The 20,351-nt window shown below is 55.0% G+C and overlaps 9 protein-coding genes across 9 annotated transcripts; 4 read left to right on the top strand and 5 right to left on the bottom strand.

Annotated features, from left to right (window-relative positions):
• Positions 1-875: 875 nt before the first annotated feature.
• Positions 876-2,919, top strand: mirB (MFS siderochrome iron transporter MirB; the record flags this gene model as incomplete). Its single annotated transcript, XM_040949447.1, has 5 exons — positions 876-983; positions 1,053-1,144; positions 1,210-1,480; positions 1,549-1,891; positions 1,954-2,919. 5 exons carry the CDS (start codon positions 876-878, stop codon positions 2,883-2,885), a joined length of 1,746 nt encoding a protein of 581 aa, XP_040799919.1. The 3' UTR covers positions 2,886-2,919.
• On the bottom strand, positions 2,919-3,267 carry BO72DRAFT_155785 (uncharacterized protein). The gene has a single exon (XM_040939269.1). It carries the CDS (start codon positions 3,226-3,228, stop codon positions 2,953-2,955), a length of 276 nt encoding a protein of 91 aa, XP_040799918.1. The 5' UTR covers positions 3,229-3,267; the 3' UTR covers positions 2,919-2,952.
• Position 3,268: 1 nt separating this feature from the next.
• Positions 3,269-5,385, top strand: BO72DRAFT_155812 (uncharacterized protein). Its single transcript, XM_040939270.1, has 4 exons — positions 3,269-4,023; positions 4,139-4,696; positions 4,760-5,002; positions 5,239-5,385. The coding sequence occupies exons 1-4, from the start codon at positions 3,482-3,484 to the stop codon at positions 5,252-5,254; spliced, it is 1,359 nt and encodes a 452-aa protein (XP_040799917.1). The 5' UTR covers positions 3,269-3,481; the 3' UTR covers positions 5,255-5,385.
• Positions 5,386-5,515: 130 nt separating this feature from the next.
• Positions 5,516-7,508, bottom strand: BO72DRAFT_478467 (uncharacterized protein; the record flags this gene model as incomplete). The annotated part of the gene is made up of 4 exons (XM_040947508.1): positions 7,132-7,508; positions 7,021-7,074; positions 5,964-6,964; positions 5,516-5,807 (listed from the first exon to the last, which is right to left on the bottom strand). Exons 1-4 carry the CDS (start codon positions 7,480-7,482, stop codon positions 5,516-5,518), a joined length of 1,698 nt encoding a protein of 565 aa, XP_040799916.1. The 5' UTR covers positions 7,483-7,508.
• A 959-nt stretch (positions 7,509-8,467) lies between these two features.
• On the bottom strand, positions 8,468-9,811 carry BO72DRAFT_469689 (uncharacterized protein; the record flags this gene model as incomplete). Its single annotated transcript, XM_040946973.1, has 1 exon — positions 8,468-9,811. One exon carries the CDS (start codon positions 9,809-9,811, stop codon positions 8,468-8,470), a length of 1,344 nt encoding a protein of 447 aa, XP_040799915.1.
• Positions 9,812-10,214: 403 nt separating this feature from the next.
• On the bottom strand, positions 10,215-11,507 carry BO72DRAFT_497631 (uncharacterized protein; the record flags this gene model as incomplete). The annotated part of the gene is made up of 4 exons (XM_040948712.1): positions 10,215-10,572; positions 10,623-10,738; positions 10,793-10,921; positions 10,986-11,507. The coding sequence occupies 4 exons, from the start codon at positions 11,505-11,507 to the stop codon at positions 10,215-10,217; spliced, it is 1,125 nt and encodes a 374-aa protein (XP_040799914.1).
• Positions 11,508-12,279: 772 nt separating this feature from the next.
• On the top strand, positions 12,280-13,540 carry BO72DRAFT_512716 (SDR family oxidoreductase). The gene is made up of 2 exons (XM_040949446.1): positions 12,280-13,181; positions 13,318-13,540. The coding sequence occupies exons 1-2, from the start codon at positions 12,485-12,487 to the stop codon at positions 13,524-13,526; spliced, it is 906 nt and encodes a 301-aa protein (XP_040799913.1). The 5' UTR covers positions 12,280-12,484; the 3' UTR covers positions 13,527-13,540.
• Positions 13,541-14,122: 582 nt separating this feature from the next.
• BO72DRAFT_497628 (uncharacterized protein) lies at positions 14,123-15,310 on the top strand (the record flags this gene model as incomplete). Its single annotated transcript, XM_040948711.1, has 2 exons — positions 14,123-14,343; positions 14,437-15,310. The coding sequence occupies 2 exons, from the start codon at positions 14,123-14,125 to the stop codon at positions 15,308-15,310; spliced, it is 1,095 nt and encodes a 364-aa protein (XP_040799912.1).
• A 2,693-nt stretch (positions 15,311-18,003) lies between these two features.
• Positions 18,004-20,052, bottom strand: BO72DRAFT_497627 (Zn(II)2Cys6 transcription factor; the record flags this gene model as incomplete). Its single annotated transcript, XM_040948710.1, has 5 exons — positions 18,004-18,338; positions 18,410-18,699; positions 18,757-19,875; positions 19,933-19,991; positions 20,041-20,052. The coding sequence occupies 5 exons, from the start codon at positions 20,050-20,052 to the stop codon at positions 18,004-18,006; spliced, it is 1,815 nt and encodes a 604-aa protein (XP_040799911.1).
• Between the last annotated feature and the right edge of the window lie 299 nt (positions 20,053-20,351).

The following is a 20,351-nucleotide window of genomic DNA, read 5'->3' as shown; positions in this document are numbered from 1 at the left end:
TTTGGGCCATCTACCCGCCACCAATGATCCGTCTTTATACTAATAGTGTGGACTTTCCGACTATCGGCCTGTGATTCCGTCCTCACTCAAGGGATGCCAACTAGAGTTAGTTATTCTCGGCTATTTGGACGGGAACGTTGTGAGTGAGTGCCGTGGGGATGAAATTGATGCATACGGGCGAGATAGCAACTGCCTTCTTGGTCAGAAGTTGTGGTTGTGCCACTGCTGCCATAACTCGCTCTGTCGCTCCATATTTCCTCTCGAGGAGGCCCCTTTCTTCCCAGAACCGTAGGCGTGTTGAGTCCATCTCGGCCCAGGGCAGCCCAAGAGCAAGGTGATTAAACCCCATCATTTGCTGATCATGCTGCCGGCTTCAATCCCAAAGGCTCTTGTACCGGACATAGTCGGAGTCGCGTAAGAGTCAAGGTGTTCTCCCAGGAGTTTTAATTACAACGTGTCTGGGAGGTTGGTCTAACGATACTGATGCAGTGGTGCCAGTGTATCGTCCGATATCGTTGGGTCAACACCCCCACTCTGTGTAATCCTGTCGCTTGCTCCTGTAGCTAGGGTAATTTTGAACCCTAATCAGCCGTTTCGAGCTGTAATATAAACCAAGTGGCTCCGCGAGGAATGCAACCATGATCATGTGTTTCCTTATCAATCAGTACTCTTTCTCAGTTGGGAATAGTCCCAACTTGTCGCCTCTTGCATGAGTCGAGTAGTGCTGGTGGCATTCCTTGACGCTGAATCCTCTCCGAATCGGTTGTGCCTCTTCGGCTGGGTTAAATACTTGACCTATCCCTCTGTGGGTTCCATTCTGCTGATTCTTACTGCACGCGACCTCGACCCGGACAGTCCTTGCTTGTCTTTTTACAATGACGTTTCTGAATAAGTTTCAGCAGATTCGGGGTGGAACAAGGGCCGCACAGGTCGAGGATTCGATTTCAGATGAAGATCGCATTGCGACAGTCCAGACGAATGTCGTGAGCAGCAAGGATGCTGGGCCCACCCATCCCGGTGCACCCACTGATGACCCCATCAAAGATGTAGAGAAGCCAAGCGAGGAGGCACAGTTTGGTGTCCAGAAGATCGAAGCTGTGACCATGGCTTGGTCCAAGGCGTCGTTGGCTACGGTGCTTATCCTGTACGCGATCGGCTATCGAAACTTTTCCGAGATAATTGTTTTCCAGCTGACACCTCTACTCGCAGCATCTGGCTATTGACGCTCGTCAACGGCTTCAAATCCACGGTGGTCAGCACTTTGAACCCCTTCATCACGAGCTCCTTCCAGGCCCACTCGCTTTTGACCGTCATCACGATCGTCGCGGGGTCCATCACCTCCGCGATCTACATTCCTATGGCCAAGATGCTGGACGTCTGGGGACGCGCAGAAAGCTTCCTCCTCATGATGGCTCTCTGCATCCTCGGGTTGGTCCTTATGGCCGCCTCGCATAACCTTGCCACCTATTGCGCCGCTGAGGTAAGACGGTCTGCCCACCCAGTCGACCACGGTCGCAGAGATTCCTAACCGCTAGATCAAACATTTAGGTGTTCTATACGATCGGTTTCGGAGGACTTAGCTACACATGGGACGTTCTCGCCGCAGATGTGACAAACCTCAGAAATCGAGGATTGGCATTCGCCTTTACGTCCTCTCCAGGCATAATCACTGCTTTCGCAGGATCCAAAGCTGGAGCGGGATTTTACGCCAACGTCAGCTGGCGATGGGGCGTCGGCTGCTGGGCCATTGTCTTCCCCTGTGTAGCGCTGCCACTGTACGCTGTTCTCGCGTGGAACCTGCGCAAGGCTCGCAAGGAGCAGATCGTGGTGCGTGAGAAGAGCAACCGAACCTTTTCTGAAACAATCTGGTGGTGCATCACAGAGTTTGACTGTAAGTCCTCATGCTTCTAACCTAGAATTGACTTGCCTCGCTTCCTGCTGATCCACGCACAGTACCCGGGGTCTTCCTCCTCGCCGCCGGTGTCGTCATCTTCCTCCTCCCGTTCACCCTGGCCACTACGGCACCGAATGGCTGGAAGACAGGCTACATAATCGCGATGATCGTGGTGGGCTTCACGCTGCTGGTGTTCTTCTTCCTCTACCAGATCTACTGGGCGCCCGTGCCCTTCCTGAAGAACCGCTTTCTGCTCGACCGCACCGTCCTCGGCGCCGTGCTCCTGGACATGACCTACCAGGTCTCGTACTACTGCTACGCGAGCTACTTCTCCTCTTTTCTGATGGTCGTCTACAACCTGGACGTGGCCACGGCGGGCTACGTGACCAACACCTTCAGCGTGGTCTCGTTCGTGTTCCTGTTTATTGCGGGCTACCTGATCCGGCTGACGGGCCGCTTCAAGTGGATCCTGTGGTTCTGCGTGCCCCTCTACATCTTCGCCATGGGGCTGATGATCCACTTCCGCCAACCCAACGGATACATCGGGTACATCGTCATGTGCGAGGTCTTCTTTTCGGTGTCCGGCGGCATTTTCATTCTGTGTGTGCAGCTGGCCGTGCTCGGGGTCGTCGACCATCAGCACGTCGCCGCCGTGCTGGCCTTCCTGTACGTGGCCGGCGGGATTGGCGGGTCGATCGGCAGTGCCATCTCCGGCGCCATCTGGACTAATACCTTCGAAAAGGCCCTGAAGCGGTATCTCCCGGCATCCGCGCAGCCGGACCTTCTCACCATCTATGAGAGTCTGCCGGCGCAACTGGCGTATCCGGTGGGGAGCGAGGAGCGACTGGGCATCCAGAAGGCGTACGGGTACGCGCAGACGAGAATGCTGGCGGCGGCTACCGCGTTCATGGTCTTGGGGTTCGTCTGGGTGGGTATGATGAGGAATATCAACGTCAAGAACATGACGCAGACCAAGGGGAATGTTCTTTAGAAAATGGCATTTCTTAAGGGGTGCTGAGAGCCAGTCGGTCACGTGACGAATATACTCGTTCGTCCCATCAGTTTGATGCAAGGGCAGTGTTTGGCAGGTGTTCCTTCTCTGAGCTACCGTGATCGGTGTAACATGCCCGAATTGCGTAGGGGCGATGAGAAGCTGGAAACTTGGTTAAGGTACTGTGCTGCCAGTTCGTGGTGGATTGATTGTAACTTGACCGTTGGGTTGGATCTTGGATGGGCACGCAAGGCTGTGAGATGCAGCTGCTAGCCCTAATCGGAAGGGAGTTGGCGACTAAAACCAGCGCAAAAGATGCTATAGGCTGGATGTGGCCCCTCATTAGCTTGGCAGTCGTATTTGCTGCCACACTCTTGATAATTCGCTGGTTTTTCGGACTGCGTGCGGAGTACGATGTACTTAAGCAGGATTGTCATCCCACCTGAGGCTCAGATCTGCCTCGACCCCGCCACAGCCACACTGCCTGTCTGTCAGCCTTCTCCATCACCGCCAGGCCAGCTCTCCATATGAAGCCACGGAAGCACCATCGCACATTCCACCCTCAACATGCATCACCCTAAACCCCTCCCCTTACTATGGACGGAGCCAGCGCCGTGCTCGCCTTCGCCCAGCTCGGCCTCAGCCTCGCCACCACCCTGAACACCTACATCGCCGACGTGCGTCACGGCCGCGACGACATCGCCAACCTCGCCAACGAGATCGAGGCGACCGTCTCGCACGCCCAGGAACTCGACCGCATCATCCAAGAAAACAAAACCACAGCGCGCTGGAGCGCCCACGGGCTGTTTTTGGCCAAGAAGTGTCTTCAGGATTGCCAGGATGTGATCCAGCGGCTATCGAGGCTGCTCCGCCGCTCAGGAGGTGGGGACACGATGCCCGCGGCGGCGGCGGGGGGTAGATCCGTTCTTCCTGGCACAACCACCACCACCACCACGTCGGCGAGCGACACAACGAGCGACAGTCGGACGCTAGTTTCGCGCACGGAAATTGATGTGTCGCTTTTTGGCCGCCTCTCGTGGCCGCTGTTCAAGCCTCAGCTGCAGTTTCTGAAGCAGGAACTGCAGAAGATTAAGATCGAGATGCTGCTGGCGCTGAGTACTTACCAGGCTAGTTCGACGTGGGTTGCCCTGGGACTCTCCTCCTTTTTCTTGTCCTCTCATCTTATCTTTCAAAATAAGTTGCGTGTTTGTATATTGTTGAAACCTTGCGTGCTCATGTTGGTTGGACTGCAGGTCAAAAGAAGAAGATCGGAAGGCGATTGTCGAGCGCATCATCGCGCTGTGGCGCTCGCGCACCGTCGCCCGTCGCGAGCTCGTCCTCTGTGGTCGCAGACTCGACCGAGCGACCCGGCCTGGTTACGGTGATGTTCCCGGACAGAATGATCGATTCACTACCTATATGAGTGAAGAACGTGGTGAGGAACCAGCGCACGAGTTGCCAAGGACCAGAGGCATCTCGCCCGAAAGCCTCGACCGCGCGTATGCTCGCCACCGCGGCCGGCGTCCGACACGAGACGCGCCTGATGATCTCGAGAAAGAGCGACCGTACATGTCTGGCGATGAAGCCTTTGAGGAGGGCAGATTCGAGCACCCTCGCGAAGTCAGCACCACGCAATATGGGCCGCCATACGCTCCGGAACCCGAGGACTCGGGGAGGAGGAACCCCGTCAAGCAAGCGATCGACTATGCCCTGAAGTTTGCGCTGGCGCCGGAGGACGATTCTCGAGCGTCGAAGCAGAGGATCTCGTCGCTGTGGAGCAGATACAAAGGCGATCCTGTGGCATTGAGACAGTATGTAGCAGCCGGATATTATTCATGCATATGAGACCCATCTACTTACCTCTGCATTCACAGACTCTTAAGAATGGTCAACACCATCCCAGCAACGCAACGCAACCCCACAATCCCACTCATCCTACAAGACTCCACCACTGCAGACGGCCTCGCCTTCACCTGGTCTCTCCTCATCACCAAGACCCCAGTCTCCTATACCGTCCACCCAGTCGACTACCCCCTCCCACAGCTCACCAAGCGCCTTGCCCGCGAAGAACAAAAGTCCGCCCCATCCGGCGCCCTAAACCTCGAAGCGTACGCAGCGCTGACCATCCTCCCGCCGGGATATCGAGACCTGATCACCAACTGGCTCATTCCCGACCCCTCCTCGCGCCACCACTGGATGCTCCTCGTCGTGGACCCGGTGTACCCACCCCCACCCCCGAAGGACAGAAAAGCCACCTGGCGCGACCGCCTCCGACTCTCGCGCCCAGACCCACCCCAAGACCACCCCCGCGAACCGGCAAGTGTGCTCGCCGTTTTCAAACGCTGCACGCAAGCGGATGCCCGCGGTAGCTCCCGCGCCGAGTTCAGCCCCTCCACCAAGAGATTGCTGGGCACAGTCACCCCCGCCGTGGCGGGCGCACTGATCGCGGCGCTGCGGGAGCGCGCGCGGGACCGTCGTCGCCCGGGTCGGGAATCCCGACCGCCTTCGCGCAGCCCTTCGCGGCCGCGGTCCAGATCTCGTTCACGGGTCTACGAGCGTGAGTCGTACCCGGCGGCCGGGGATGGGCCGAGTGCCCGGACGCGGTACCGGTACCGGCCGCGCGAGCGCAGCTATGAGCGTGAGGCACGGCCTATGCGCGCTGAGGATCCTCGGGCGGGCCCGGTGCCCGAGCCGCGGGTGTACGCGGAGGAAGTGTCGGACTCCGAGGGAGAGGTGAGCGGGGACGAGGGGGGCTCGAATGCGGAGCTGGCGGATCGGATCATGACGCGGTATACGGGGCGTGTGGTGGCGCGAGAGGGGAAAAGGCAGGATGGGGGAGGATGAGGTGGTGGTTGGCATGTCGGAGTTGTTTGTTTGCCGCGTGTTTGATGTTCCAGGTATAGATCTTGGTTTACAGGAGATCTGTGGTTCGATCTGTTGGCTTTGGGGGACAATGAAATAGCTTTGGGGTGAAATGCAGGCATCCTGCAAACAAGATGCTCGGGATCATGTGTCATCGGAGGTGTCTTGAAAGCGCAGGCGTAGCTCATCCTCTCATATCTCTCCTTGGCTTTCAACTTCTCTCCAATGAGAGCCTTCGTATCCACTGACCAGTACTGAGATACTATTCTCGAGAAGCCGGTGGGATCATCGCTCTGAGATGCTGAAAACCTGGGCTGAATATGGTCTCTGAAAATATTGAATAGACCTTTGGGACTATCCAAGGCATGGAAGTACCAGAAATTCCCAACTCCCCACCCTCGCCTCATGGTGTTTGTCCGATAGGCGGAGACATTGAAGAGAGGTGGGTAACGCTTCTCTTCCTCCTGAAATATGTCCACGAACTTGCCGTGGGCCTCGTTGAATGTGTTGAGATGTTCCCCGAGGATGTCGTCAACGGGCCGGCCGGTCAGCCAGTACGGGGGACGTAAAGTCTCCACTGGCAGAGAGCACGTCCACTCCAGGTCAATCAGGTATCTGATGTGCCAGTCCTTGTCGACAAAGATGTTGCTTTGATGGAGGTCGGTGAAGTGCGGAAGAAGCGCCCGCATCATGGTCAAATTCGCCATTTGGGCGCGTCCGTCGTCCTCATCATGCATCGAGTTGGGTTGATGTCGTAGACGGCTGTCGTGGCAGGATAGAATATCATGGTAGTAGGAATCAGCGGAAGTATAAGTCAAGTTGCGGTCCACATTGGTAGGAATCCCAGCATTCTCCAACTGATGCAGGCGAAGGGTGAGCGGACGGTTGGTCAGTTGCAGGACTCCGTTTGTGTCGATCGTCCAAGAGCCGATACGGAGGAGTGGGAGTTGGCTCAAAGACAACATTATGCGGGATAAGTCCCGGTACAGGTTGGTTGTTCTGTCGCCAGCGTGTGAAAGTTTGTTCCAGGTTTCCGATAGCATTTGAACTCCTGGCTCGTCGATGTAGTCCATGACGAGGTAGCCGTGGTCTAGTATGTGTTGTCGACGGTGGCTGATATATGGGCAGGGCAAAGGACGGTCCAACAGCCACGACACGCATCGCTTGGCGTACCAGAAAATCTTCGCCATGAAAGACATGTGTTTGGGTATACTGAACTGCGTAGGATACCTTATTAGCCTCTCCATTAAGCTGAAATGCATGGCTTGCCTACAGTCTGACCACCAGGGAACCCAAACCCCCACAGCCGAGGAATCGGGATGTCAAGCTACTGCTGACCTATCCAGATAAAGGTAGCGGCCTCAGAGCGGAGCCTCTCATCCACATTGCCTGGATTTAAAGCCTCGCCTACTTTGTACGGTAGAGGGAATCGGATCATCACGCGTTTGGGCGACTGCTTTGTCCGACTTTCGATCCGAACCGGGATGCAGACGTTGAAACTGCCGTGGATCCACTCCTTGACCTCTTCCACGAAGCACTGCTCCCATCGACTTGATTGTAGATGGTCCGCGACGAGCATTGCGATATCTTGGCGGCGGCTGTATAGAGATACGAAGAACTCCATTCGGGACTTGGGGAAGGATAGCTCGAGCAGCATATCTTCTTCCTGGTCCAAGGCTTCATCTAAGGTTATCGATCCCCGAAGGAGTGGGAGGACTGCGGCTCGAGTACTCATCACGTTGCATTAGGGTCGGATGCTTTATATGTGGAGTGGCAGGCAAGTGTCCGGGGCGTGTTGAAGATAGCGATTCGTTTCAGGGGGTGCGATCGCAGGGATGTCCCGGGTCACCTGACTATGCATGAAAGCTTCACGTGATCAGGTGCACAACAAAGACTACAACATCTGTCTCATTTACGGATTTGTGCTTAGTCGATTGTACAGGGCAATTGAGGGGGTCCCGAGTAGCCTCTAGGTAATGCATTAGTTAGGTTTTCCATAGGTAGCCGAACTTCGAGGCTCGCGACCCGACAATGCCAATTGTTGCGCCTAGGGCTGTAGCTTTGGATTTCCAGATTAAAAACTTGAAGACTGCACACCTTACGTATCGAAGCTAGTGATGATCATCATGCAATATTTATGGTGTGAATCTTGTGAGCATACTGGCAGCTTAACGATCCTGTCCATGCCTCCATGCTTCCATACTCATTGTGAAGCCTAATGGCTGGGTTATGGTTGACAATCGAAGACTTGGTAAATCTGGAGATCATGGCATTAAATCATATCTGCAATCAGGCTCAAGGCTGGCGGTTAGGGCTGTAGCTGCATGGTCTAGCGTGATCCGGGCAAGTCACAGGAACAACGGACCTACGTCTAGATGCGATTTAGCATGCGGTTCTTAGATTTTCAAAAATACGAACATTGCTACATACACGCTCAGCTGACAACTTATCTAAAGCTCTGAAAGTAACTGGCATAGTTCTATATCCAAGCCCGACCCAGCCAAGAAGTTAGAACGGCCAGCATGATGCACCGGCAGATCGAAGGGTTTCAAAAAAATTAAACAGCCTTAAAGGTGCCACCAAGCAAAAGAAAAAATCGTATTATGTATATGTGATTATGGTACTGTGAGTAGTGTAACTGGTGAAGAGCAAGATCCCTTCTATAAAAGCTTCACCTTGTATGACAAAAACGTAGCATTGAGTACATAGTCCATCTTATGCTAAAGCACAAGCTCGGGGTCCGAGTAGTCACCTTCGTCATCTAAGTCTTCCCAGGCCTCCCTGTAGTCGAATCGACACAAACGCTCGCAGCCCTCCTCGCAGCCCTCCTGGAAGCCCACGTGGCGGCAATCGGTGCACCACTCCCGCTCGAAGAACCGCAACCGCTTGATACTTTGTTGTCCCCAGTTCCGATGCAGATAACTCCAAATCCAGAAATGGAACTCCCCATTCCTTTCAATGTCACCTCTGTTCTTCCATCCGTGACGCGGATTGCTCGGAATAGCCTGCCAGTACCCGATGACAGTTTCCGGGGTCAAAGGGGGCAACCCGCGAGGATATCGCCGACACCATTCGTCCCATGGCCATTTCAGGGATAGCCAGGACGCTTGGTGACAGATGTTCCAATGATGCCAGTTTCGGATGCACCACCTTTCCAGACCGGGATCATGGAGCGTGATCGCCTTCGGACATTCGCGCAGCGTCAGGAAAAGCTCCCGGTGGTGCATCGGAAATGTGCTCGTCGAAAGCCGGCTCGCGCAGCCCAAGCGAAGCATGGCCGCGGTGTCTCCCGGCAAAAGGTCCAAGCGGGTGTCCAGAAAGAACTGCATGTCGCGTATCGTACCGTCGAGATCGTCGAAGAGGGGGACCACGTCGCGGTAGTGCGGGTCCCGGCTGAGGGGGCCATCGTTGTAGGTCTCGTATCCGTTGTTGAGGATGAAATCGCGACCGTAGTTTATGAAGCCCCAGTCAATCGCACGATCCATGCGACGGGATGAGGGGATTAGTCGGAGGCTTTTGACATTGCACAGCCGACAAAACGGGAGAAAGACGACGTTGTGGTCTGGTTGGCGGGTCCCAGGATATGGGATGCTCTCCACTGCGCGACCGGCGTTCTGCCAATCGCTTCCCTTATGCTCCTTGAGGTCAATGGTGATCGACTTTATTGTCGCGGCTTCGAGAAAGCTTGTGAGATTCCGGATATTGTTCCATAGAAGGATGATCTGCCCGGGGTCGTGCGGATCCGGTGCGTAGATGTGAATTTGGAGATTGGTCTTGTGGTACGGGAGTCGAGAGAAGCGATCGCGGATGGCAGGGGTGGAGTAGGGTATTTCCCAGTGCAATCGCAGTGCCTTGCAGCGAATCTCAAGCCGAGAGCTATGCCATGATGGTGTCAGGTCGATGTCAAGGGTGTCATAGAGGCGGCCAGTGATCTCTTCGTAGATCGCGCGAGAGCAGCACAAAATGCTCACGGATGGTGTCGGCTTCCAAAATAGTCTTTCGTAAATCTCCAGTCGAAGCTCCAGGGGCAACACGCCCAGCTGTCCGAAGGGAGATGGCGGCATGCTTTGTAGCGGATTAAGGACTCGAAAAAAACGACAGTAGTTGTATGGGCGCCTCTGCGCCGTTGATTTAAACAGAGATAGCTTGTAGATACTGAGAAGTAGGAGGGAACAAGTGGCAGTTAGCACTTGGTCTCTCGAAATGAAGATGCCTCGCGTGGTTGAAAAGAGATGATCTGCTGAAGTGCTGAAGTGCTGTAGTGCTGAACAGCAGAGGTTGTGACGAGTGAGTGCGAAGCATTGATGTTGAGAGAAAAAAGGTAAAGAAAATCGAGAAGGGACAGTGAGGTGCCGCTGACTCATGGGCGCAGTCGTCCTGCGGGATCAAATTCCGGCTGCGCAACATACTACTAGGTACTAAGTGACATGGTGACATGGCAGTTACCCAACAACGCCATCATAGACACTATCCCACCAGTGAAGCGGCAAGCATGACCAGCCCACCCAGCCCATCCATACCGGAACACCAATCCTCCCAGGTCGCAGCTTCCCTGGCACTAGCTGGCCTCTGCAGAGCCACTGTATCTTGGCAATAGACCTCGTTCACACTGAGCTGCACAAGCTCGCCATTGGCCGCCATGCCATACTCCTTCCTGAATGCAGGCCCCCTTTCAACCTCAGTCTTCCAGGCAAGCTCGTCGCCCGCTTCCCACAGCTGTCTTCTGGCCGGAAGAGGGGATAGAACGAGATCTGTGGGATGCTCGCACATGGCGGCTGGGTCGAAGTACACCAGCATGCTCACGACCTGGTAGATCACGCATAGCCTTGGCGAAGATCAGTATTTGCCTTCTACTCCAGGCAGGGGTCCGCAAACCTTCGCCTGGATTCCTCAAAGAGCCAGTCGTTCCACGACACACAAGTTTGGTCGCTCCTACGCTCTGCTTCGGTGTTGGTGGTAAAGCTGCTTTCGCCGACCTGTCGGGCAATTACCTGCTCTGAACATTAGAGCTCGACCATGGACAATGGACTATTGGTGAGGCCTACCGTCACTGTCGAGAGCAACAAAAAATCGACATTATTGTGCTCTGTCTCACCCTCTTCAAGTCTCATGATAATATAAATGGAGAGAGCCTGCATCGCGGCAAGTAGTTCCCATTTGTTCAGCTTCGCGTGCTTCATGCTTCAGTCAGTGACTCTTCCGTCCCATAACAGAAAGATTGATCTGCAGACAGCGTACCTCCGCATGCAGTCGCTCACATTCCCAATGAACGTTCTTCCAAAATAACTTGCGATTGCCTCTCGCCGGTCCACTGGTCATATGCACGAGACTGATGCAGTTGGTCAACGGCTCCATGTCCTCGCTCTTGGCATCTAGACGGATCAGGTGGGGATGAATGAAGGGGGGAAGGATGCTGTCACGTAGCATCATCTTGGTGTAAGACCTCAGGGTGTGTAAAATCAGATTCGCGGACCTCTGTGCTCCCACATTCAGTCTCGGACGCTGCAACAGCGAGCGGATGTTCTGAGCTGGGGCCATGGGAACCCACAAACTTGGCGTGAGCTGCTTCTGTTCCATCGGAACTCTCGAGCCAACAGCCTCTGGCAGAGACTCTGGGGACGGGTATTGACCGGTCTCGGTGCATATTATAGGATCGAAAAGATTGTTGGGGCCTGGTGTTGCGTGACCGGCTCCAAGCAGAATTTGGTCGAGAAACCCGAGGTCCAGGCTCGATCCAGCGAGCCCAGTTTCCGCATACATCGCTACATCATCGCTAGTTTCACATACACAGTCTGCGTTAACAGTCTGATTGGACACATCAGGTGTGATCGATTGGCTGGTCCATGCATCGTCCTGTTCATTTCTGCGTCGTGCGTCTCGAGGAGTCCGAGCTGGATACTCGCACTCAATGGCCGTTATCACGCAACGGGAGCATCTCGGATGCTGCTGATCGCAACGCGCCTTTCTCTTCGCACAGGCCATGCAAGCGCGCGAACGCGGTGAATTTTCGTTCTTCCGTGACCGACAGTAATACCCATGCCTCTTGAGCGTAGATTCTGCAGGGTCCTAGTGTCAGGCAGACGTGCGGTACATAGTTTCGGGACGGACACTTACCCTTGTCGAAGGGCTTGTTGCAGCGCCCGCATCGTAATACAGTAGGAGCCAAGTTCGGTCTCTGCATATTTTCTTTTTTTAAATTCAACTTGCACCGCATGAGATACTGAATTCGATGGGCGGAGCCTATCTAAGTATCTTGAACACTTGTTGCATTTGTCAGCGATCTTGGTAAGCGGTAATCCTGCAACGGAGTTAGGGCTAACTGCTGAGCTGGAGCCAGGCGGGACCTGCCTGATTGGGAAAGGACTGTCGGGCGGAACATTTTGTCAACCTCAGGCGCCAAGGCGGAAAATCTCTGTATGCTTCACCCTCCAACCCGATAAGATGCCCTCTATTCGATTGCGGAGTCCTGAGGCTACCGAATTAAGACGCGATACTCGTGATGAAGTTAGATGAGACACTTCGTTTCTTATCTCGGGGAGGCAATTTTGTCAATACTGTCGATTTTGTAGCCATGCCTAACAAACGCACCCGAAGTGAAAGAAACATAAAGACTGGGTTGTCAGCATTTAGTAGTTCTATGATTAGGGATCAGCATCAACGTGCAGTACTTGCCATCGGTCTTCCCGCTACCCCTCGTCTTTCTTTTGGTTCGACAAGAACGAAAATAGCGATCTACAATGGCACCCTTCCCCTCCCCAACCGCCGTGTGGCACGACAAAGCCTACCCGGAGATCTCCCCCTCGCGCCCCGAACTTTCCGCGCACGGGAAAACCATTCTCATCACCGGCGGAGGCACCGGCATCGGTGCCGAGACCGCCCGCCGCTTTGCTCAAGCCGGCGCCGCCCGCATCGCTCTCCTCGGCCGCCGTGAGCTGCCTTTGCTGGACACCAAGGCCTCGATCCAGCGGGAATTTCCGGCTGTCGAGGTCTTCACAGCCCCCACGGACGTCACCCGCCAGAGCGAGGTCGACGCCGCCTTCAGCCAGTTTCTCAGACCCGGAGGGCAGATCCATGTCCTGGTGAGCAACGCGGGGATGATCGGCCCCATGGTGCCTGTGGCCGATGCCCCCGGCGAACAGGCCCTAGACGCCATCCAACAGAACCTACACGGCGCGTGGTGGGTGGCGCAGGCGTTCTTACGCTGCGCAGCGCCCGGCGCCGTCATCATCGAGACCTCCTCCAGCGCGGCCCACGTGAACTTCGGGCCCGGGTTGGCCCCGTACAGCGTCGCCAAGATGGCGGTGTTCCGGTTGTGGGATGCGGTCGGGTTCGAGAATCCGGAGTTGCGCGTGTATCATGTGCAGCCCGGGGTCGTGGACACGGCGATGAACCGCGAGGCTGGGGGCATCGAGGCACTCGGATTCGAGGATAATGGTATGTTCCTGCTTTTTCTTTCTTTTCCCCTTTTGTTTTGTTTTCTTTTTTTTCTCTTTGTCGACCACAAGATGAGAAACTCCGGCTCAAGAAGAAAGGACGGCCAGCTGACTTGGTAATTCTCTTCCGCCTACAGTGGATCTACCTGCGAGCTTCTACGTCTGGCTGGCCAGCTCCGAGGCGCAGTTTTTGCAGGGCAAGTACTTGTGGGCCAATTGGGATGTGAGCGAGCTCAAGCGGAATGCGGAGGAGATTCGCTCTACCTCGCGACTGGGCATTCAGCTGGGCGGGTGGCCGTTCGCAGATGATAGCTGGAGGCTTAATTGGGAGTCTGAGAATGTGTAAGGGTGCACCCCGGCCCCGGCCCTGGATGGCCACCTGGCAGTCCCAGGTGGGTAGCCAGGCTGAGGGCTCACTGCGGGGCTCCTAGGACTCTGCGGTAATCAACCCTCCCATCCCGCTTGCTGGAACCGGAAATTTCGCCTGTTATCCATTATTTAGCCCTGGCAGTTCTGTCTGAAGATTCTTCGTTGTGGGTAGGACACGGAATTTCCTCTCTTCACTCTAGCCTCCCTTGCCTCGTAAATGCACCGCATGCTGGTGTGCATGGCTTCAGGGCTTAGCAGGGTTGTGGAGGCACCCTGCCTGTTGTCATTGGCGTCCGATTCCCTACTATCTATGCCTCCTATAGACAGCACAGTAACACCGAGAAAATGCCCAGTGTTGGATTGTGATAAGATAGGCACTTTTCGCTCCCGCTCTCCCTCCGTTGTTTAGAAAGCTTGGGACTGGGTGTCCGTTTCCAAGGAACCGCAGAATGAGCAAGCAAGCCTCGCCCTATACAAATGAGGTGTGAAGCTCGTAGAGGGACTGCATGTCTAGACCATTGGAAGGTCAGTGTCACTCAAAACAACACCTCGTGTCCACGCAAATGTATATCAATGAAGTCATTACAAGACTGGTTGAACAACGTGCAGACTTTAATGTGTGTGCAGATGGAGGCCTTAGAGGAGGTCGTCGAGGAACTATGCCTGGAGTGCGCTCCTCCAAACAAAAGCCATCGACTAGAACGCTTGCGGCACTTTCAAGCGGATTTACGGGGCTTTGTGGGGGAGTGGGATTGGCTGGCTGACAATGAGTTGGCGCGCTACTTTCATAGTCCGTGGTCGCGACGTGAATGGGACCAACTGCGTTAGGACTTGAAGTTTATAAGGCAGTCTTTGGTTCAGGAGCTTACTGACTCGGTCTGGAACAGGCTCTACGCCCATTTTGATCGGTTCCGGGACGTGTTACGCGCTCGCGGCCGCTCAAAGCGCTTCAACGACATGCTGCAGGAACGCCTTGCCGGGTCATACCAGAGGGCCGCCAATTTGCGTCTCCCGGAAGACAACCGCGTCCAGCTCATGTGGTTCCTTCACGCAGCCTGTGAGGCTCGATACCCACGGGCCGACCCCAGGCTCCGGGTGCAGATCAGCAACCTCATATGGAGGCGTCGCAGAGTCATTACGCGTCAATCAAGCCACCTTCCGCCCGCGACGCTCGACTTCACTCGCACCATTGAGTTTCCTCCGATCCCCGGGATGCTAGCTGGTAAGCACTTCATTCGGTGTCCTTACTGTGAGCACCGATTTCTCCGCGATCTTAGTCAATCGAAGTGGAGACGCCACCTGATAGACGACCTGCGGCCGTATATTTGCATGTGGGCGCTGTGTCCACACACGTTCGGCTCCATTGACGCTTGGCTCAACCATCTCAAGGACGCCGATGCCCACCCTACGAAGCTTCTGCCTTCATTCTTGAACGAATGCCCCTTCTGTGGTATTCCTTGCGCCGATTCCCAGTGGTCCTCGGTGGAGAAGCTGCTGAGACATATTGCAGAACATCATCTGGAGGAACTTTTTCTGTTGGCACTTCCGGGGGGGCCGACGGATCTGTTCTCGAATGTCTTTCTGAGAGAAGAGAAGATTAGCCTGGAGCCTTACGAGGCTCCCGAGGTTCCTGAGGCTCATGAGGATTATCATAGGCCTTTCGGGAGCCCAGAGGATGATGAAGTCGAAGAGAGTGTTGATACAGAGGCAGACGACGGCCTGACCTCTGAGGGATTCCGCTCTCCTCGCTCCTTGATTTAGCGAAGCCTCGTGTTGACTCTAACTACTCCATCTCTCTTTCGAAGTGCCGGTAGAATGCACCTAGACGTTTTGTGCCCTATGTCGGGAGACAGAGCGAGGGTTGGGGAGAGCTGACACGCAGAGCTCTATTTCTTTACGATAAATTATTATTTACTCTGGTGATATTTATACTACCATTGCAGCTACCATTGCAGCGCTTTACACTCCCAAGACCTGAAAGTCATGTGTGGAGCTGGTTGGTTCCCTTGCCGGAAAGCGGGACAAAAAGCCGGTGAACCTGTCCCGGTCCTCCACACGTTCTCCGCTCCGACATAGCGATGTACTCATCGACACAGTGGAGCGGCCCCAGAAAACTACCCCAAGCATGGGAACATGATTACAGGCAAAGGGAAGGATGGGAGGGGAGTCTGTCTCCCTTATGCCATCAACCGTGGGGATGAGCGGTCCCTTGGTGTACCCCTCCCGTCTCTACCGTTTGTACCCTCGCGGCCGCCGGCCTCCTGAACAAAGAACTGCATCCAGGCCCTCACTTTTCCCGCTCTGTGATCTCCACAATAGCGGCGACTCTGGTGAGAAGATACCGGAGAGCATATTGAGTTTATTATGCTATGTTGTCTGTCAGATGTGGTGAAGACTGCCGATAGATGGGCGGATGGGCACGGATAGCATTGATGTGTTGTTGACATCCACCTGCCAAGATTGATATTTCCCTGACTGTCACTACTATGTACAGCGGATGCTCCAAAGTGGCGCCTCTGGAGCAGCTGCGTGAGTCAGACGAACGCCGCAAGTAGAGAGCAAAACGCGACGCCAACCCCTCAGACATCGCGCCTCTTTGCTCCGGCCTGCAAACGAGGTCAATGCAGCCTCCCCCTTCTATTCGGGTCTTGCGTGGTCTCTACTCTGCCTTGCGCAGCTACAGAAGAAGAGAACGAATGTGACAAAATGCATATAAACAGACATAAACATTCCCTAGTCATCAGCATCAGCAATGTGGAGAAGGAAAACAAGTCGATTCCCATATCCTATTCTTTCTGTTGGGCGCTGACAACCACTCCCCAAAATGGCGAATTTCAACGCAAACATCAATACCATTTCTACATATTTGGACGAAACCAAAAGGGTGGGCCGCGACGTCACCATCAAGCTTGTAGGCTGGTTTGTATGGTTGCTCGGAGACCGGTCAATCTTGGAAGCGCAGAAGAGACTCTTGCGCTCCAAGAATGATGCAGAAGCTGCTGAGGCTTTCAGAAAGGCACTCTTGAATGACAACTGATTGCTTGCGACAAGCGTAAGTGAAGAGTGATGGCATCAATGTGGTTGGCGTGGTCTCTGGAACAACACTGATCGCAATTAGAGCTCTATAATGAATTTGTCGTGCGTCAGCACGACAAATTGGCGGATTTGCCTCCCAGCGGGAGAGTTGCATCGACGGAACACGTCTGTTTGTGTGCTGCAAGATCGGGAAGTGAAACAGTTTAGCCAGCCTTCACATCTGTTGGAAAGTCATGTTCTGACTTCCACCTCCCATAGACAGCCAGTGTCATGCCATCGCCTCCACCGGTCGGTGTATGGTACCCTGAATTGTCATGAACCGTTCAACTGTCTGCCTTCTCCTCCTCAGACGGCGTACGGAGTACCTCGCACTTGACGGCGTCTCTTCCAATTCTCCCTGCGCGTTGGGGGGGATCTTCCCCCGTCGAAGCACCTGCTCTGCGTTCTCCATGCTATCTTCGCACGGTCGCCCGCAGAACTACTCGCAGTGTGAACCAGACTCAGGAGGGCAGTCATCGGCGGTCAAGGGGAGTGAACTATCCTGCCGTTCATGGACGGACTCGCATTTGATGCTGTCTGGTTGTTTTGGGCTGGCCTCCCCTCTATGCATCGCCTTCCATCGTCCTTCAATCAACTTCACTTCTTGCGTTGAACCGGTATCTGCCTCCACCATCGATGCACCTCTCCATCCTCGCAAGTCCAAGTTGCTGGTCCCCAGCCATCGCTTCACCGATGACGTCTAGAAACACCTCCCCACGCTGAGACCTTGTTGAGGCCATCCATCCTCACACAACCCCAAGAATGGTTGCACAAAGCCACGAAGACCAGGCAGCACACCCAAAATGTCCAGTCCCACGGTTACTCTACCCATGCGCACGCACAGTGTACAGTAGCTACAGTAGCTAGCTAAGTACGGTCCGAGCCGAGCTACCAAGACCAGCGAGCCGGGTGGAATGTGGGTATTTTCCTTGAGGGGCAAGCTGCTTGGGTACTGTACATTAACCATCTCTGGCCCTAGATAGGTAACTACGAGGGTACTACCTTGCCTGTTCTCCTTCCATCCCGCTGAAATCCACCCATTGTTCAAAGCGACCGAATCGGTCGGTTGAGTGGAATAGCACCTCTTCTTCTGAGGCTCCAACCTAGTAACTTACAGTACCTTACTTCCTGGTAGCCACTCCTTCCTCTGATACCTCCTTATGTTCTTCGCAGAAGTATGAATAAGGTAACCTCGCCTTGATCCATTATTTCGAAATCTTCATCTACCCCTCGCGATCAGTGAACGAACAGCTTCATCCTTCGTCCTTCCTAGGTTTTCTTGCTGCAGGACTACCTCAGGTATCTGCACGGGGCGGTGAGCTGGGACCAATCCGAGGCCGGAGACTGCAACAGGATTCTGCCACTTCGAGTGAGGGCTACTAGTAGTGCCTCGTCGTCAGTCGATCCACCAGACGACGAAAGCTATCGTGATGGTGGTGGTGGTGGCTGTCGTCGTCGTCGTCGTTGTTGTTATTGTCTTCCGGCAAGGCGGCCGCGGAGGGATGCTTGACAAGAACCTTGGCCACCCACCAGTACTCAACCGCATGGATGATGAACCCGGCCCGTTCCGTACTGGGTGAATCCGACGCGCCGCGGCCCAGGTCATCCCAGTGGGCCTTCCATCGGTCCAGGCCCCGGTCGACCGCATCGAAGATCCCGGGTTCGTCCGTGAGGGCGTGCAGGGCCAGCAGATCGAACAGGACACATTGGAGTGCTGCCGTATTTTGTGAAGTTAGTCAATCACGCGAGGGGCGAAGCTTACGGGGTCGGGCCGGTCCCACTCACCCGACAGAACGAGGAACGATCCAAAGACCGTGCTAGGGAGGTAGGCGTCACGGTGCGGAGCGCGACCTTCGGCCCGCATCAGGGCGCGCAGGACGGATCGGACCCGGAGGGGCGCACGTGACGGCTCGCTGGGGATGCCGACGAGCTGCTCGAATTCGGGGGTATCGCGGGCGTGGAACAGGTCGTCCCGCTCGGGGATCGCGAAGAGTACCTCCTCGAGCCGGAGCTGGGCTGGGTAGCGGAAGAAGATCACGCAGTAGCAGTCCAGAAGGTAGATGCCGGCCATGACCCTGATGCAGCTTAGTCAGTTTGGGATGCACTCTGTAGAGGGGTCAGAAGCCACGGACCGAACCAGCCCCTCTCGGAGCAGATACGCGTCCCGGCCAGAGATGCGGGGAACGCAGTCATTCGCGATCCGGTTCAGGTTCAGCATGCGGATGGCGGTGAAGAGCGCCGGTAAGCGCTGCAGGCGCATTCGCCGAATGCTGTCCGGATTCTGCTTGTACGCCTGCAGCGTCACAACGAGCATCGTGGCTTGGAGGGTTTCCAGAGTCCTGGGGTCGTTCAGGGCGTTGAGGCCTGGATTCATTAAGTGCTGGAAAGACGGGCCGCTGAATATCAGGTGCTCGGTTACGCTTGAGTACGTTTCTAGATCACTGCCATTGTAAGGGGAGGTGTACACCGCTCCGAGGAGCACCATGGTCAGGATAAGAAGCGTCGATGCTTCGCCCAATCGAAAGGTTGCGGGGTTGATGAAGTGATTGTGGAAGGCGTTGTCGAAAAACGCTTCAAGAAATCTGGCGATGTTCAGCGGCGTGAAGAGCTGTTTCGCGCTGTCGAAATCCACCAAGTGATCTGGTGGAAGACACTGACCATTTTGCAACAGAGATAAAATCTCGGACGACGTGTGTTCGAGCTCTCCCAAGTCAAACCGGTCCCCGGGAGCAGGGTGTATGCTGCAGGAGGGATCCAAAGTAGCAGTGTTGATGAATGATTTGAACAGGCTTTCCCAGGATTCTGTGACGATGTGGGGGTGGTGGGATTGATGGTTCACCGCACAGCATGCGGATCGCGAGTCTGCGGGGTTGCACTGAGACAGCAGTCGGAGACTCTCGTATCGTGATTCGTTCTCGACATCAGTGTAGTGCAAGAGGAACGGTATGGACAGTTTGACAGACTGAGAGATGGGAGCCGCTGGACTTGATGTAGCAAGGCTCGCCGGCGACTGCTGGCCTGGAGGCTCGTTGGGAGAGATGGATTTTCGGGAAAGGCTATGCGGACGAGTGAATGAGCATTCCAGGCCCCTTTGCAGGCAGGCCTCGCACGGGCAGTCCCCGTCGCAGAATGATCGAGCTGTAGCGCAGGAATTGCAGGCCGTTCGCTTTCTTCCCGCCTTGCCGGGATCAGAAGGGTTCTGGTCGCCAGCATTGTGCTTGCATGTTCTGAGATGGCGACGTAGAACGTCCCTGGGTGTAGAGTAAAGTTAGACGAATGGACCCCAGTGGATCTAGGGTTATTAATACCTTCTCCGATAGGCACCACCACAGTGGTTGCAAGTGAGCTTGGTCACCGGCGCATCTAGCTAGGGTTCAGATTTGCCGGAGGACTAATGCAAGGGTGGAGTGGCTTACGGCTGGCTTCATGTCGTCGGAGGTGGCTCTTAGTGGTGAATACTTTGTGACATACACTACAAGCCACTGTAGTCTGTGGGTCGCATGTCGAAACTGTTTGAAACTTGTGATTGACTGGAACCTGGGATACCGTCGAGGGCATAGTAGCAGGAGCAGAAGTGCATGAGGGGGAAAAAAAAGAAAGAGCGGAAAGAGGAAGACAAAGACGGCTGGAGGCAAGTGAAAAAGCCCAAGTGGGGCCCGGCGGGAAGACCTTACTACTTGCGGAATTCTAGTCGGGAAATCCCACATGCTAGTCGGAAAACCCACAT

Source organism: Aspergillus fijiensis (genome assembly GCF_003184825.1).
Source record: "Aspergillus fijiensis CBS 313.89 unplaced genomic scaffold BO72scaffold_33, whole genome shotgun sequence".
In the NCBI taxonomy this organism is placed as follows: domain Eukaryota; kingdom Fungi; phylum Ascomycota; class Eurotiomycetes; order Eurotiales; family Aspergillaceae; genus Aspergillus; species Aspergillus fijiensis.
Note: the sequence above shows the minus strand (reverse complement) of the source record. Positions and strands in the feature narration are given on the sequence as shown.

What these genes read in the sequence shown, in the direction of transcription:
- BO72DRAFT_155812 (XM_040939270.1), top strand. Translation starts at nt 3,482, where the DNA reads ATGGACGGAGCCAGCGCCGTGCTCGCCTTCGCCCAGCTCGGCCTCAGC. An exon ending in ACTTACCAGGCTAGTTCGAC is followed by an intron (nt 4,024 to 4,138) that starts GTGGGTTGCCCT and finishes GTTGGACTGCAG; the next exon opens with GTCAAAAGAAGAAGATCGGA. An exon ending in GATCCTGTGGCATTGAGACA is followed by an intron (nt 4,697 to 4,759) that starts GTATGTAGCAGC and finishes CTGCATTCACAG; the next exon opens with ACTCTTAAGAATGGTCAACA.
- BO72DRAFT_512716 (XM_040949446.1), top strand. Translation starts at nt 12,485, where the DNA reads ATGGCACCCTTCCCCTCCCCAACCGCCGTGTGGCACGACAAAGCCTAC. An exon ending in ACTCGGATTCGAGGATAATG is followed by an intron (nt 13,182 to 13,317) that starts GTATGTTCCTGC and finishes TTCCGCCTACAG; the next exon opens with TGGATCTACCTGCGAGCTTC.
- BO72DRAFT_155785 (XM_040939269.1), bottom strand. Translation starts at nt 3,228, where the DNA reads ATGAGGGGCCACATCCAGCCTATAGCATCTTTTGCGCTGGTTTTAGTC.